Below are 17,543 nucleotides of genomic sequence, written 5' to 3'. Positions count from 1 at the left end.
GTTCCCATGTGTGCTGCACTTTTACCAGCCTCAGGCTTTTGCTATCACAACTCAGAACCTTCAGCCCTCCAGAGATAAAATTAAATCAATATTCCAACCATTTAAGACTTGCTTTTTCATTCCCCTTATGGTGTGTGAGCTTACAATGTACACTTGGGAATTTGCTTTCAAGTTCTTGTGTGCAAGGTGTGTTGTTGAAGCTCACTAGAGGATGAAATTGTCTTGTAGTCTTTGTCTCTGTTTTCTTCACAGCCTTCTTGAAGTGGGATGTAAAAAAATGGTGCTTAAACAATGCTTTGATTAGCAATGTATTAGAATAATTTCCCTAGTCAAGTCTGTTTTGCATGTGGCAGTAATTCCTGAGTGTTCTTTCTGTTCTTGACCCATCAGCTTTTCATTGGTGGGCACCTGGTGTCCAGCCAGTGTGGGTCATGACTTTGTCTCTTGTTTGCCAATTTAAATGCTTTGTGCTCCTTCAGACTCTTCTGCTCTGTCACATAATGTGCTGTCACTCTGTGCCAGGCTGGGCTAACTGGACTTCTCTCTTTCTCCCTCCAGGCTCACCTGTCTGAGCCCAGTCATGGGTGGCTTTTGAGTGGCAGATCACAGCAGAGTAGTTCATACTGCATGCCAAACATTCCTGCATGCTGCAGAAAATGAGACAGCATCCAATAGGAAATTCTGAATTTCTGAATATGCCTTTGAGATGTGTTCTACAAAGCCATTAGTATTTGGATTCCATTAAAAAAAAAACTGAAGCCAGATGCTGTTTCATTGCAGGGACAACTATTTATGATTTTTACAGCCTAGAACTGACAAAGATTTTCCACTGAAGTAGGGGCAAGACAGACATTTAACTTACCTTTTCTCCCTTCCATCCTGGTGGGCCAACCACTCCATCCCTGCCAGGAGGACCTTGGGGGCCCTGTGGATGACAGTAAATCTAAAGCAGGTGTCACTTGAGAGCTCAGTTTCTAGAACATGTGTTTAAGTGCCAGGGACCAACTGAGGATACAGCATTATGAAACACTAATGTGTAGCACCTCCCACCACTGAGTTTTAACACTTGTATTTCTTGTCTCTGAAAATTTGGCTTTGTATCAAACCAGGACTTTAATGTATTTTAAGAGAAAACGATATGCAACAATCATAAAATAATAAGTAAAACCAAACCCTAGCATATGGTAAATATAACCTTAGCATGAGAGATTATGGTGCTATCCAAGCAGGTTTTGACAACACACTGAATTGAAATTCCCAGGCATCTCAGTTATCCACATTTTTGGCAATATCATTGCTAGGTGAGACCCAGCTGAGGAAACCTTGGTATTGACAAAATCAGTGGCCAGGTTTTCTGTGTGGTAGAATCACTACAAGCAGTTGTGTTATGGAGGGAATGATGTCAAACAGCAACCTTGCAAACAGAAAAGCCAGTAGGTTGACTAAAGTCTTGATTCATGAAACTCCAGTGATATCCTGACTTGGGAACAATGAAAACTCCCCGTGTGGGGCAGCACCTGGCTTATTCACACTCACTTTTTCAGGTGTCTGAGCCTGAAGGTGCATTCCTACACCTTCAGGTGCAGTACTCCTAAAAAGTCCTTCTGCAGAAGAAAAGGCACTGTCACTTTGCTTTGGTTGAAGGTGCTCATACTGCTCATGACATCTCACCTGAATTTTGCCTTGAAAAGTGTATATTAATTTCTCCACCCAATCTCTGGTGTTGTATCCTGACTGTAAACCATGACTTGTTGTATTCTGCATGCATTTGAGTGAGTAGGCAGGCTGGGAAACACTGCCTTTGTAAATAAAATAAATCAGCACAGGAATTGAAGTCCAGCCCACAGTAACTAGGCATGCATGTGCAATATGCAGGTAGGCGTATTGCACAGCCTACACTTTTAAAATTGGGTTCTGAAAGCCTTCAACTACATTTACAGGGGTGTATTCTGCCCTCTGGGGATATTTAATAGTATTTATTTATTAATCTGTTTTATAGAAGGATATAAATGACTGGTGAAGGAGATAGAAAACAATTATCACAAAGACTCATTTTCCTGGCTCTCTCCCTCTCCCCCACCCTACTTTCTCTCTTTGGATGCACTCTAAGCCATAGATTATTTTTAATATTGAGAATAATCAGAAATATTTTCAGTACATCTCAAATATTTTCATATTATATTTTGGCATGATTACATGGACAGAAGAGAATAAGAAAAGATTGAGCTAAGAACAATAACTGTTCTAACATTTATTGATTACTTCTGCTGTACTGCTTAGCAATTTTAGGCTTCATTGTGCTAAAATTTCTAATTCCCTTTAGAGCTTTGGAATAGTCTCTCTTGTGTAGCTAGCAGGCAACACTGGGACATTTGTTATTCTTGTCAGAGTATAGTAATACATTTATGAGCTACCTCAAAAAAAAAATTAGGATAGAAAATATCACTATGCAATGCTATGAGTCAGTTTAACTTCATGTAGCATTTAGAAAATGCTTATTTAATCAGATCAATACCCTATCAGTATGAGATGCCCTGTGAAGCAGTTTGTGCAGGGGTAATTCCCATCACAAAATGCAAACATTTACTTAAATATTTCCAAGACATTTTTGTTGAGAGAAGTTCTTGATTTAGCAAGGACTGAAGCCTGTCCCTAACTTCAAGTGATTGGCTGCTCTCCTGGAATTAAAATTCACAGCTGAAAACCCTTAATAACTCAAATGTGGTAATGTGGTACTTATTGAGCATTCCCAACCAAAAAATTTCTGCTGGGAATTGACCTCATTTCATTTATGCAGAGCATGCAAATGTGTGCAAATCTTTGAAGAGTGGGATGACAATTTCTCAGGTCATCTGAATTTGTGGGAATGCATGGGTCTGTATTCTTAATAGCTGGAGTTTTCCTTCAGCAGCCTGCAGATTTGTCTGACTTATTCTTCTGAAAATGTTCCTTAGTAGTTTTATTAGCATTTAACTCCTATTTTTTTAACTGATATGTTTCCCAGGAACTATCCTGAAACAAAGATTTCTGTTGCATCAGAAAATGGACTGTCTACAAGTACTTCATATTATTGCCTGTGAAATCCCAAGAGAGATTACAGGAGAGAATACACTCATCTTTAAAAAGAAAAGATGAATCAATTCTTATTTCTCCATTTTCTTTTAATTTCTTTTTACATTAATCATTTATGGCAGGCTTTAGTACTATATCCTAGACCATTTGAATTACTTTATATTCTGAAGATGTAGAAACAGCCACAGTTAGAAAAGTTGAACGAACATTTTGAATTGCAAAGAAGGTGTTATAGAGAGCCTCTTAATCTAACACTGCACTTTATCAAATGCAGTAAATAAAACATTAGGATAACTGTCATTTTTGTAAGAATTGCTAATGCATTTCCTTAAAATTACATTTGTAGTCCTCAATACAATTTGATCTGTCTTGGGTTCAGAAAATAGTACTGTTGGGAGTTTAGCAATTAGATGAAATCTGGCCAACATTTCAGACTTTTTTATTTTGTACTGCCATGCATTTTACAATCAGTAGATGGAGAGAATAATGGATTTCCTTGGATTCCCATGCACTTGACTCTTGAATCCCACATTAAAGACTTTCAGGTGCCTAATTTCTTTCTGCAGTAAAGACGCTGCTTTCCACATGGATGACCAAGCACTTTCTAAATTTTGTATCAACTCCCAACTTGGTTATCCTCAAAAAAAAAACCCCAACAACAACAACAACAACCCCTCCAAGACAGCTGAGATGTAGTGAGGTCTCCTTTATAACACCTGTCACTCACACAGTTCCTTGATGCATGGTAGTGACACCTTGTCAGGTACAGAAATGGTGACTCACTTTGAGGGTCGTGTGATGTGCAGGACAAATCTTGTCCTGAGAGCAACTGCTGTTGGCAGATGGTTGGTAGGGAATAAGGGAACCATAGTAGTAAATACATGGAATCAGAGATTATTCTGAATTGGAAAGGATCATTGAGTGTAGCTCCTATATTAATGGCCAGCACTGATATCAGAACTATAATCTCAGCTTTATTAGCACCATGCTCCAGCCAACTGAGCTAATCTCATAGTTCCAGAGAGGATTCTCAGAGCTGTTCAATGCTAAAATAATGGACTTCCTTCCCTGAAAAAAAAAAAATGTTTCACTGAGGATTTATTTGCAAGTTGGACTTCACCAACATTTTCAACAGCAGAATTATATTTCACATGTCCAGAGGAATAAGTGTTTCTACCTAGCTGAAGAAAGAATGGAAGAGGAAAGAGGAAAATTCTGTTTACTCCACAAATTCCCTGGAGCTTATATAAGTGATTTAGCAAACTTCATTTTCCTGAAAGGACCAGAGGAAAACTGATACTTAGTCTTATTCAGTGTTGGCAAAAGAATTCTTAATTTTTATTCATTCAGATCCAGATTCACCAGTATCTGTTTGTCAAATGTACATTACTGCAGTAATGTGCTTTGGTTAACAAGACTTTGTGTGTGTGTGTAAACTTCCATAAGATTCAAGTTCTTAAATTAAAAATATTCTACAATTTTATTAAGAATTACACAGACTATAAGTCTTAGAACTTAGTATTGCAGGGCAGAAACAACATCAATGTTTATGCACAGAAGAGTACTCACTTCAGGACCTGGTTCCCCAGAAGCTCCATCTTCTCCTGGTGACCCAGGAGGTCCTACACCTGAATCAGGTGCTGGCTTTCCTGGAAGACCAGGCAGTCCTGGAGGGCCTGGTGGCCCTGGAAGACCCTGGATAAATCAGCAGGACTGTTAGAAATTATCCTATCCAGGTTCTTTTCTATATACATGGAAGAGGAAAAAGCTCACATAGACAGTTCAGGTTCATAAAACTCAGCTGGGGTTTCCACCCCACTTCTGCTTCACTGAGAACCAAGTTTAGTTTGACAGACACACCCTTACATAGGGTCACACAGACCTCCCTCACCTGTGCTCTCTGAACTGTGACACCTCGCAGCATGCACTGGCAAGCAGGATATTGAAAACAAAAACTTTTGTGTCAGGTCTCTGTAACCCAGGAAAGATCTCAGACACATCCCAAGGATTGACCTAATGAGCAGAGACCTAATTACAATGAAACCAGAGGATTTGTACAGAGGGAAGGGGTTGTTTTTTCTCCTCTACTATTTTATGAGGTTTCTCCACATTGTTGCTGGAGAACTGAGAATCTCTACTCATGGTCAAGACCAGCTTAGTGCTGCCAAACTGGCCTCTGCTCTAAATATCTATCCTGCATGGACATGAGCAGAGGTATCCAAACTGAATGAATTGAATGAAATGAGTGAAATGTTATTTTAGGGGGAAGACTAAATTTGCAAATGATTCTGTGATTCTCATCTCTCTCCTCTCCTCTTTACTGTCTTCTCATAGTCAGATTAAATGCATTTTTTCTCATTTTGAAAAGTCCTCTTGCCTTTATTTCCTTGGTGGCCACCTCCTGTCTCATACTTCTGCTCCACTCAGAAGCACTTAGGCCTTTTCTGACCTTGAAATGAAACCCTACAAACTCTTTCTGGATGCTGTAAATGAAGCACGTATAAAACTTGCATTATGAAAAATTCTACAACCTGTATGAATAAAATAAAGCTCTTTATCATGAGAAATATCAATATATACTTACCCTTAAAATCTCAGTCTCTCTGATGCTTTCAGCATCTCCAGAACCTGATTCTTCAGGTTCCAGTCTATTCTGAAATTAGGAGAATTCTATTTTAAAGTATTGCTTCTAAAGATAACAAATGCAGATATCACTTCACCTTTACTGGAAATACAGCTATCATCAATATCCTTACATCAGTCTGTCACCAGTAAAATAAATTACATTCCAACAAAAACATTTTCTTTTGTTGCTGGTGTTTCATACCATCTTCTTTTGCAGTCACTGAGCACTGTATTTACCTGCAGGTGCTCTATGAGCACAGTGATAACTATCCTGCAGGACACACATGCTACGTGGTTGTTTAAGTGAACTGAAGTAATATCTCAGGCAAATTTTAACTTCAGAAGGGTACCTGTCAACATTAAGAATGTCCTAAAATGCAGATCTATCAAATAACCCCAGTTTCCTACAATGTGCCCCTCATTTAAAAAGCCAAATTCTGAGATTCCTGCCACTATAATCAAAAAGAAAAATCAATACACAGTAGTCTTTCCTCAGTCATTCTGTTTTAGAAAAAACACCTTAGTGTTCAGTCCTTGGTGAGTTTCATAGCAGTGTCCATTTTGCAGACTACAGAGAAGTACTACCTGAATAAGCTATCATAGTACCAAAGCTAATATTTCAAATGCCTGGGAGTTAAGGATGCATTTCTTGGATGCACTGAGACTTCTTCCACTTCATTTCAGAATAAAAGTCTTTGAAACTTGCTGTCACAGAGAACAAGAGAGCAGTGTAGGACTTGGTGTTCCCTGCTGTATTTATAGAAGTGGCCTTTGACTGGGTAAAACTGACTGGAACACCTTGTCCTAGAGATCTGGGGCTGCCTCTCTGGTCTCTTGAAGGCAGCATCAGTGCAGGCTCAGCAGTGCAGCAGAACACTGTTAATCTGGTTTTATCCTGCAGAAATGTTTTGGCTTCATTTAGCAGACCCAGAATCAGGGGAGCATATAATCCATTTTGGCCAGTGGAATATGTTCCAAACTATCTAGTTAAATACTCACAATACCCAGTGTGGCAGATGGTTTTGTGTAAAAGCCCACCCCAGGATTTCCACTGGTATCAGTGGTGCACTCTGTGTAAGCACAAAATCAGTTTTCACACCATGAACTGAAAATTCCTTCTTTAGCTTCGTGCTCATGTGTCCTCATGGATACAGGGGGAAAAGTCCAAGTACAGCAGTAAAATGGATCTGAAACTCATTCCTTAACATTGCCTGAGTACTGAGCATTCCAAATACAAACACTGCCATCACGCTGGTATGTGCTCTAGTATTTAATGGCAGCAAACATAACTGACTGTCAAACCATTTCTCTGTTCAGGAGCAGGAAGAAACTAATAATTTAGGCTTAGAATGCCTTTTTGTGGAAATGTTTGTTTCATGTTCTCTGATATATTGTTGCTTTTGCACAGGAAAGCACGCGCATCCACTGACATCTTAAAATGTGAATACTGGGTGTTTATGTTGCTTACAGCAGTCACCTACTTTGATCAGACATTTATTTGCATTTCTGCATGAATGTTTTAGAAAACATGATTATCTCTGTGGCAGTCAGGCTACTTTCCCAGAGAAAACCTCCTGTTTAGTTCTGGATTCCTCTGTGGCAAGCTGAGCTCACTGACAGAGAACCCCAAATACTCACTAATCCTCTGGAAGGAGCAGATGGTCCTGTGGGTCCTGGTAGTCCAGGGGGTCCTGGCAATCCCTCACCAGGATCACCCTGAAATGGGAATTAAGACAAATCAGCAAGGATTTAACCATGTAAAGGCTATAAGCACTAGCTACAATCTGTGTGGATTTCCAGTCACAAAAGTGGCTGCTTAGATGTTATGAGCAGGGTGGGATTTTCTTCATTTCTAAGACAAGCTCCCAAGGAACATGATCTTTGCATTGGCAGTGGAAGAAAGAACTCTTCCTTTTCTAACTTCTGCAATGAATTTGCAAATGTACAAGCAGCATTAACAGCATTAGGCAGTGTGTAAGTCTTGCCAGAATAAGGTTTAACTGTGGATCTTGCACTTTTAGGGTATATTATATATGAACCTTCACCCCCCTCCCAAAAAAAAAAAAAAAAAAAAAAAAAAAAAATCAAACCAAACCAAATAAACAACAACAACAAAAAGATAGTATGGTCACACCATGGCACTCAATCTGTAAATTTCTTGACTTTACTGCTACCCTCTGTAATACTTTTTTCAATGCCACCACAACATGATTTTTCTTCTGTGCGTTGACCTTTATCTACTGCCAACACAATGAAAGACCCTGTTCAAATATGTCATTTTCTCTCATAATTGCTACCATTTCTTATAATTTGTCTTTCTTACATCACCTCTGACATTTTGCTGAGGTCAGTTTGATCTGCTTCAGCTTAAGATGTTTGTGACTTTTAATATTTTTTCTGCACAAGTCCAGCATTTTTCACTCAAGTCAAGAGTTGAGGCTTTGCCTCCGCTGATCTGTGCTTTACCTTCTAACCTGCCAGTTTGCTGTCTGGGCTTATGAGCATTTTAATTATGTTTAATTCACATATTCAGTTGCATAGCAGGAAACACTGACTTTTAGCTGCCTCTTGGTCACTTGCTCTTTATGCTTGAGAGTTCATTAGATAAATGTATTCATTCAGCTCTTTGTTCCCTGTGGCTTTGTCAAATGGTTCCTATAGTGATACTTCAGTCACATCCACAGAGAATGTGTTTAATTAATTTGGGGCTATTTTCACTCTCTGCCAGGCTTCTCATTTACAGATGCTCTTCATTCATTTTAACACATCCTCGCTTTTCCCAATGACTTTTACATTAGTTCCTGGCAGTGTTTGGTGATTGTTTTCATGCAATTCCTTCCCCTCTGTGTGCACTGCAAGGAAGACAAAAACCCCAGGGTCATGGTCATTTTTATGAGGGCTGACTGCATGTATTCTCAAGGAGCATCTCATGGCTGAACCTCTGCACAGAAACACAGTAGAAAAGTGAACTTCCCACTCTTCACTGATAGGCAGTCTGCCATTCACTCCTGGCTTTCCATTTTCAGTGAGAAGAACCACAAAGAGGAGGGTGGATCCTACTACTGCTCCTGAAATGTAAATGTTATAACACTGGAAAAAGTGCTGACTGTCTTTGGACTGCATAAGAGTTCTGAATTTTTGTGGGTGCACAGATCAATTCTTTAAGCTTTGCTCACTCTGCCAACACAGCCAGGCATAGGAAGTCACACTGATTTGGATACTGAAACAATTTTCTGTACAACTGACAACTTTAAAGAGGATCAGAGCAGTGTCTGCTTGTTTGTCCTGTTTTTACTGCAGGAATCTTCTCTGTTTAAAGTACTGCCAAGACAAAGCTCTACATTTGAGGCTGTCAGCTTTTGAACTTATTGTTAGGATTTTCAGCACTTGTTTGCTGAACAAATCTTCACAATGTCTCTTTGAAGCGTCCCTTGCAAATATTAGCCCAATTTTTAAAGGAAAAACTAAACTTAAGATGCCTTTACTAAAGTAGCCATAAAAGTAATCTAGAATAGGCTACTGGAGTATTTTCCTTTCCAATATAACTTTTGCTCTCTACACTTAAGCTGCTTCTCCTGCTGCTAGAATGTTTTCCTTCTGATGGGTATTCTCATCAATAAACTAAGGCTAAATGACCTTTGGCTGTGAGGTCAGCTGGAACAGACTGGCTGGGCCACAGTCCTTAGGTACTTGACTATGGGGCTCCTTTTAGCCCTGCATGTTCAAAGCTAGTATTTTGAGTATGGCTTTTTTTGTGTATTTTGCATTAAATAACATTAGGCATATACTGAAATCTATCAGCAGGGGTATTTGAAAGTGAAAATCTTACTGGGATGGGACTGGAGGAGTACAGAGCCAACCTATACACAGTCTCATCTTGCAGCTTACTGGGAGCAGTCTACCCCTGAGGCACTGTGTGAGTGAGATCTATTTGGTACAGGCCAAAACATTGTCAGGGACCATGCCTGCAAGTCTGAACCCTCAGCAAACCAATCAGTTCCTGGGCCTGTCCCATTTGGCAGTGCAGGTGTAGCTGCTGAAGATTGGAATGGTCACCTAACAGGAGCTGAGGCTGTAGCAGATGTAAAATAAAATGCATTTGCTAATTTCCACTTTGCTTATAAATAGGGGAAATATAAATGGTCATAATCTTTTCCATTTGCTTTGTTTACATTAAAAGAATCCTGACTGATTTTACGGTTATGTTTGTACCAAGTACCCTAGAAATAACTCTGGTCACAAGAAGGACCAAAGCAGATTTGCAAGAAACCTAAGAAGCTAATTGTCAAACAACATTTACATGCCTGCAATGCCTGTTGACAACTGATGAAGTGTTTTGCTGATAATCTGTCTTTCCTGGAGGACCTATATCCATACACATACATTGCTCCAGTTGTGAGCAATCCCACCATATCTCTGTAACCTCTGAGAGCTGGTAGCTCTGTGGCTGTGCATGGACTTGTGAGTCCTCCTGTTTGTCTCCTGTGCTGCCTGGTTTTGTGAACAGGTACCTGGGACAGGTCCCAGAGCAGAGCAAGGTGTCCCCACCACGATGTACCTGAGATGCCCTGACTGCCCCACATGCCTTCACTTCTCTACACTTTGTGAGAACCCTCTGCTCAACATATCTTTTCATTACAGCTGGACATAGAGATTGGGGACTGCCATGCATTCTCATAACCTGATTCCTGTCCTGGAGATGAATTCTACCTTTGAAATTATTCTGGATAATTTCAAACAAATCTGAATAGATGAGATTTATATGGGTCATGTTTGTGACTTTATGAAGTCTGTATTGTTTTGTTAAACAGATGAAAGAGATTATTAATTTGACACTTGGAGTTACTATCTGTATGTCGATTTTGTGTACAACATGTACTTTAATAATAGATTAATCCATTACATCTCACTTCATCTCAGAAGAGATACAAGCTGTTGCTTCAGATGGTTTAACTCTTATTTTCAATTATGTTCATTTCCTAAGGGTAATATGATTATACTACTTCTGTTAAATCACTTAGCCAGTAGAGTAAGTTGCCCAGAGCAGTTATACACAACAATTGACTTTTCTTTATTAAGTGTTCAATACATCTTTCTTAGCCCTTCTGTGAAAGCCCAACTTTTTCTACTGCAGTATTATTCACATCCTTGAAAAATACTTATGATTCTGGTATGGTGCCATCCAGCCATTCATGGATGAGCAGTAAGATGTTTGAGTTCTTCCTGTGATTCCATATTGTTATGTCACTCTCAGAGTGTACCAAATTAATACATGTCCAAGAATAAATAATATCTGATTGATTGTTGGCTATTAACAGGACACATACCTTTTCACCTTTTGGGCCTGCTTTTCCTTTCAGTCCTGGCAACCCCTGAAGTCCATTTTTACCCTAAAAGGAAACAACAGTTTTAATTTGACATTCTCTTTCATGTAGGTTGAACAGGCTCTACACTTAGCAGCAGAGACTGGATGTAAGGGTGCTAGATTCTAACTCCTGGTTTGTACAGTGGGAGGAGGTATGGGATTTGGCACAGAATACCCCTGGCAGGGCCCAAAATGTGCTTCTCACCACATCTACTCTTCCCACAACAAAGTGGCAGAGAAGCCTGTTTAGGGGTACAGATGGAAACACCCGCAGGCTGGATTTGGATTTGGGAGAGTACCAGCAAGACAGCCACAGCACTGATGGAAAGGATTTTTAAAACTGTAAGATTTGTAACACACTACTGCCAGCTGCTGCTCTGACTGCACAAAATCATACCATGAACTTCAGCCTGCTCCAACTATCTACTAAAATATTTTTTTTGTCTTAATCAACTTGAACCCATTCAGTTTCTACCAACTAGGATCCTTCCTGAGGCTATACCTCTGATAGCCAATGTGGGATATGAGATAGAATTTCACCCCATTTTCCATTCTAAACTTCACCAGTCAAATGAATCTCAAATTTTCATTCTTTGCTCTTCATATTGCCTACATACGATATGCATGTGCTCTTCCTATAGAAGTTTGTTCATTAGCTAGATAGAACTCCCACCAGCTTTAAAGTCAGTGCTATCATAAAATGGGACTGCTTATCAATTCAGTTAGCACACTCAAGAAAACATTCAGAAGGCAAATAAATATTATTTTCCCACTGGCATTTTAGGAATCTGGACAGCTGTGTTTGTGGACTCTACTGAAGGGGTTTTAAGGCTGTCCTAATTTTAAAAATGTGTTATATAAAGTCATTAGGAAGAAAAATGTATCTCTAAGACTGAGGGGTGTTTTTTTTCCTATGATGATTTTTCCTGCAGAGTTATTGGTAGCAGGTTCATAGAAAAGTAGCAAACACATGAACATACAGTACAGAACATACTAATTTCATTGCTGAAGACCCATCAAACCAATAGTAAAGTTGCATAGGTATATGTAAGATTGGAACATGGACACGGATAAAAGCATAACTACAGAAAGTACAAGATGCCTGTGATAGAAAGTAGGATTGTTTCCACAAGGACAAGACAATTGGTTTTGAAGTGTTTGAATTGCATTTGAAAAATTTTCTCTAAGACATATTGGTTTGATAGAATTTTCTTAGAAGATATGATGCAAGAAGGTAGTCAGGCTTCGGTTAATACATAAAATATAAACTTCTTGTCCAAAAACACCTCAGTGACAGATAACCTGAGTTTTGCAAACCTAGCTACCTAACTATTTGCAAACCTAGCTACATTTCTTTGAAGATACCAGTGTCTGAAGGCAGCATTCAGAAAGGAGCTCAATAATGCACCCCATGAATGACCACTGAATTATTTTTTAATATCTTAAACCACACCAGTTTCATTTGAGGTTCAGTTGCAGGGGGCAGGAAGGGTCAGGAAGCTCCCAGCAGTGGCACATTTTAGCATAGAAAAAGAGGAGCAGGCATGGGAATGATGACAGCCTGAGATCCCGGAGAAGGGGAAGATTCAATTTGTCGGATAAACAGGAGAAAGAGAAAGAGGAAGAGGAAGAGAAAGAGGAAGAGGAAGAGAAAAAGAGAAAGAGAAAGAGAAAGAGAAAGAGAAAGAGAAAGGGAAAGAGAAAGAGAAAGAGAAAGAGAAAGAGAAAGAGAAAGAGAAAGAGAAAGAGAAAGAGAAAGAGAAAGAGAAAGAGAAAGAGAAAGAGAAAGAGAAAGAGAAAGAGAAACAAGCTGGGCAGTAGAACATCAGTAGAGGACAGATACAGAACAGCAGCTGAGATGTGCACAGAATATGACAGCTATGGGTTTGTTTTCGTGTGCTTTGCTGGACAATTCCTCACACAGAGGATGCATGTATAGGCTATCAGCAGCTAGTGGTGGACTGACCCAGGGGTGGGTGTTGTCTGGAGAAGTTGGGAAGGAACACCCCAGGAAGAGGACAGCAAATGTGACAGAGAAGGGTAAAGTATAGGAACCCAGAGAAAGGAAAGCAGAAATGACGAGGCAGAAGATGCAGTCAAATTACTGCACAAGAGTAAAGGGGTGAGAGGTGCATTTCAATTAACTCAAAAGCACTCTCAATTAACTACAAAGTTAATTATAGGTGAGGTTAGGAGCAGGCAACACGGAAACATGTCTCTGGAGGACCAATTAAGCACCCCTCTAGAAGGGGTGTGAGTATGTCCCCTTTTTGAAATTCCTCTCTGCAAAAAAAGCCAACTTCACCAGACCTGAACTCCTGGTACAGTTACTTATGACATACCACGCCTCTCACTTTCTTTGCAACTGGGAAATCATACATTTGTCTTAGAAACCTGGCTTTTGCTCTCTTGACAACCTGAGGATGTCAGCTGTGGCACCAGAACGGTCTTCTAAAGAGAGGAGATGAAGAAAACACCTTGCTGCTTAAACCTCAGTGTAGCAGAGCCTCATTAAAATATTGTTTTGCTTAATTCAGTTAACCAAAATATGTATAAAAGAGTACTTACAGGCAACCCATTTTTACCAGGAATGCCCTAAAACAAAACACCTTTGTTAGAAAGATAAATAAAACACTGTAACATTAACTAATTAAATTGTGATGTACCATGCTGTGACAAAATGAAAAATATGACAAATGACAAAATGACAAATATCAAACACTGTGTCACAGTGGGATGTTTTACACCTCTCTTTAATCTCTTTAATCTCTTTAATCTCATGCATCTCATGCATCTTGTGCTGATGGTTCACAAGGATTTGAAGTGTGAAACATCCTGGATATAAAGAAGCCACTGAAGGAGGACTGTGTCTTAGGTTGCAATACAGGATATAACCAAAAGAATGTATTCTATCACCATCTGTTGCAGCCGGGTGGGGCAGTGATCCTTATCACTCTGGGAAATATCCTCTGCTAATGGGTCATCTTTAAAACCAGGTGGGGCGATCATTTTTATCTTTTCCACAGCCCATCCTCCCTCCAGGAAGATATCATCTGCTGCTGGGCCATTCAGTCCCACTGTATGACTGATAAAATTACATCATCCCACTGGGAGATGCTCCAGACAGGGGAGGAGCCAAGCCTTTCCTACTTAGATAGAAACTAAGATTTGGAACACCAAGGCAGCCTTTTTTCCACTGCATTCCAGAGGTAAAAGTGGACCTACCCACATCATCCCTGGACCTTCAGAGGAAAACTGCACCTTCTACAGGAGCACTGCTCCAGCTGAACCACACCTGCCACTGCAGGAGGGCTGTAGCCACTGTTTAATGGGACTGCTACCAACATCCTGACTGACAGGGTGTCAGGTTGGATTCTGACTCTGTCAGTGTTTTGGGTTTTTTTTTATTACTGTATTTTTATTTTAATTTTTCCAGTAAAGAACTGTTATTCCTATACCTTTGCCTGAGAGCCCCTTATTTTCAAAATTCTAGTATTTTGGAGGGAAGGGGTTTACATTCCCCATTTCAAAGAGAGGCTCCTGCCTTTCTTAGCAGACACTTGGCCTTCAAACCAAGACAGACTGTGAGTTCTGCACCTTTGCACACACTCAAATCTGGCAGCTGGGCGGGTGCTGCAGTACTGCCCAAGGAGTTGGAATTGCTGCTCTGAGAACATTTGTATGTGGGCATAGCAGCTGTTTGCCTTTGCTTTCTGGTGGGTGTCGCTCACCAGGTCCCTGTCCCTGGCACCTGGATCCTCCTGAGCTGCTGGGCTGAAGCCCATCCTGTAGAAGTGTGACCGGTGTGCAAGGCTGTGCAGTTCCAGCTCTCCATGCACATGTGAGGGATCACCATTACCCTTTCTAAAATACGTGTTTTCTTTCAACAGAGAGAAAATACTCACAGGCTGACCAAGTTGCCCAGGTTTCCCTGGAGATCCAGGAGGTCCTTGATCTTTATTTTCCACGTCTTCTATTCCTGACCCTCCTAGAGACTCTGTGGACCCATCCTCTACTTCCTGACCTTTCTGGTCCTGAGTAATTAAAATGCGAAATATGAAAAATGTGTTGTATTACTTTTCCCATTTCTCTCTCTTCCCCTCCCACCCCATCCCTTTCTCCTACACCCCTTGCTTTGTTCAATGCAGTCAGAACCTGACAGGCACTGTACAAACTGTATATTCTGTTCAGCAAAGGCAAACCATATTAAAGACCATTCATGCACCTACAAATAAGTTGCTCTCTGAGCTGGTTACCTAGTTGCAAATGATAATGACCTTATTTCATATCCACATAAATCTGCACAATCTAAGTCAATAGTGAAAGTTTGAAAAAATACAATTTTCACATACTCAGTCTCACAGAGAAAAAATTGTGAGAGTTAAGATAGACGTGTTTCAGCCAACTTCCCAAAAATCAGGACTCTATCAAAGGGCAGTTACATATTGGTTAAAAAGTGGCAGAAGATGAAGCAATGATAACAAGGAGTAGAAACAGACAACAGCAAGACTAAAATATTGCTAAACATCAGTATTTGGTCAAGAGAAAATAATAGTAACAAAAGGAATAATTTAAATATTCCAGGAACAAAATAAGACCTTCCAGGAATGAAGCTCGGACATTAATACATATTTAAATTAAAAACCAGTATACAGAACAAAACATGTAAGTCAGTATCATATTTTCAAATAAGCCCTAGAATTTATCCATATTTTAAATTACCAACAAAATATTTTGAGTTCAATTAGCAGCTAATGAAAGTAGGAGGGATGAAATATAATAACTGCAAAGCATTTTAAAGTTAACAGGATGACAGCTTTCAGAAAAGGAACTGTAAGCTGATTTTTTTAAAGACCTATCTGGGTTTTGCCAAAGGAAAAATCAAAAAAAAATTTTTTTTTCCATTATTATTACTTTTTGAAGTCTGCACTCATTACAGATTTTTTTCCCATCTGGAAAAGAAGAGAATCTATTTAGTTGAACTGTGGTTAGGGATCTTAGCCTGAATGAGATAACAGGATTGTTGGTCCAGTGTTAGAGTACTGAAGGAGGTAGCAGATGGTGTGGCAGGATCCCTCTCAATCACCTGCCAAAGATCTTGGGATTCTGGGCAGGTTCCTGCTGGCTGGAAGATAATCAGCCTACTCAAGATATCAGTCTACTCAAAGACTGTAAGGGAAGATCTGTCAGCCTAACCTCACCTTCTGGAAAATTATGGAGAATGTAATTGAAAAGCATTTAAAGAACTCTGCACTTATCAGGAACACTCAGCCTGGGTTCACAAAGCAAAAGTCCTGTTTATCTAATTTGATATTTTTCTGTGGTGAAGTCACCCACATGAAGGATGAAGAGGCAGAGGTGGATGTAATTTCCCTGGATTTTTGTAAGGTTTTTTTTTTGATGCTGTCCATTGCAGCATCCTTAGGGATGAATTTTCCAGCTGTGGGATGAGTGGGTTCATGGTGTACTGGGTGAAGATCTGGCTGAAGGGCAGAGCTCAAGGGTTGCAGTGAACAGGGACACATCTGGCTGGTGACTGGTCACCAGTGATGTTCTTCAGGGATCAATCCTAGGGATCAATTCTTCAACATATCTCTCAGTGATCTGGACACAGGAGTTGAATGCACCATGAGCAATTTTGCTGATGATTCCAAACTGGGAAGTGCTGCTGACTCCTGAAGGACAGGAGGCCTTGCAGAGGGAACTGGATAGATTGGAGCACTGGGCAGTGATTAAAGCATGAAACTAAACAAGAAAAATGCTGGATTCTGCACCTAGGCAGGAGTAACACTAGGTACAAGCAAAAACAGAGGGAGAAGTGGCAGCAACTTTTAAAAATTGTTATTTTCTAAATGATTGGTCATTATTATAATATATTATTAGCCAGGATATCTGTGTAGTGAAAAATATTTAGAAATTGAAGTAAGGTTAAGGAGAACTTGTAAAGATAAGCAAGTAGCAAAACTACTTGTCACAATAGATCTAAGCTTAACATGTCACACTTCTTAAATCAAGACTGACTTTTTATTTAAGAAAAATGGCCCAAAAATGAAAAATAAAGTGAAGACAGTAATAATTTATCTGATATTTGGTTTAACTATTTATTTATATAAACTAATATTAGACTAGCTGCTTTAAAAATATGTCAATGTGGGCATGAAAATGATAGAGGAGTTATATTTGGAAGTTTTCCAACAAATACTAAAACTTGTGTGTGACCTCCAATGGATGATCCTTAACTTAATGTTTCACCAGTTGCTATATTTTACCAGAGTAAACACAGGAGCACAAGAAGATCCTGCAAGAAGCAACCTTAAACATTTGAACTAAAGATACATAATGTGGAAATTTTATTCTAAATTTCTGTTATTCAAGACAAAGTGTGTTTTCTAGCAAAAATAAGTTGTCTTAACTCACTGTAGTTTCAAGCAATAAAAAGATGAACTCTTGGCATAGAAGTCTCAAGGCAAGAGAAAGGGAA

The 17,543-nt window shown here is 39.6% G+C and overlaps 1 protein-coding gene across 2 annotated transcripts in view; it reads right to left on the bottom strand.

Annotated features, from left to right (window-relative positions):
* Positions 1-17,543, bottom strand: part of COL15A1 (collagen type XV alpha 1 chain) — a 114,370-nt gene that overhangs the window by 51,314 nt on the left and 45,513 nt on the right. For both annotated transcript variants that reach the window (XM_079301982.1, XM_079301981.1), the window contains exons 8-14: positions 14,968-15,096; positions 13,631-13,657; positions 11,025-11,087; positions 7,336-7,413; positions 5,657-5,725; positions 4,642-4,767; positions 863-925 (exon numbers count right to left, since the gene is read on the bottom strand). In XM_079301982.1, the coding sequence (XP_079158108.1) occupies positions 863-925; positions 4,642-4,767; positions 5,657-5,725; positions 7,336-7,413; positions 11,025-11,087; positions 13,631-13,657; positions 14,968-15,096 (555 nt within the window). The remainder of the gene's footprint in view (positions 1-862; positions 926-4,641; positions 4,768-5,656; positions 5,726-7,335; positions 7,414-11,024; positions 11,088-13,630; positions 13,658-14,967; positions 15,097-17,543) is intronic.

Source organism: Erithacus rubecula, assembly GCF_903797595.1.
Source record: "Erithacus rubecula genome assembly, chromosome: 3".
Taxonomy (NCBI): Eukaryota; Metazoa; Chordata; class Aves; order Passeriformes; family Muscicapidae; genus Erithacus; species Erithacus rubecula.
This window is presented reverse-complemented; position numbering and strand designations above follow the sequence as displayed.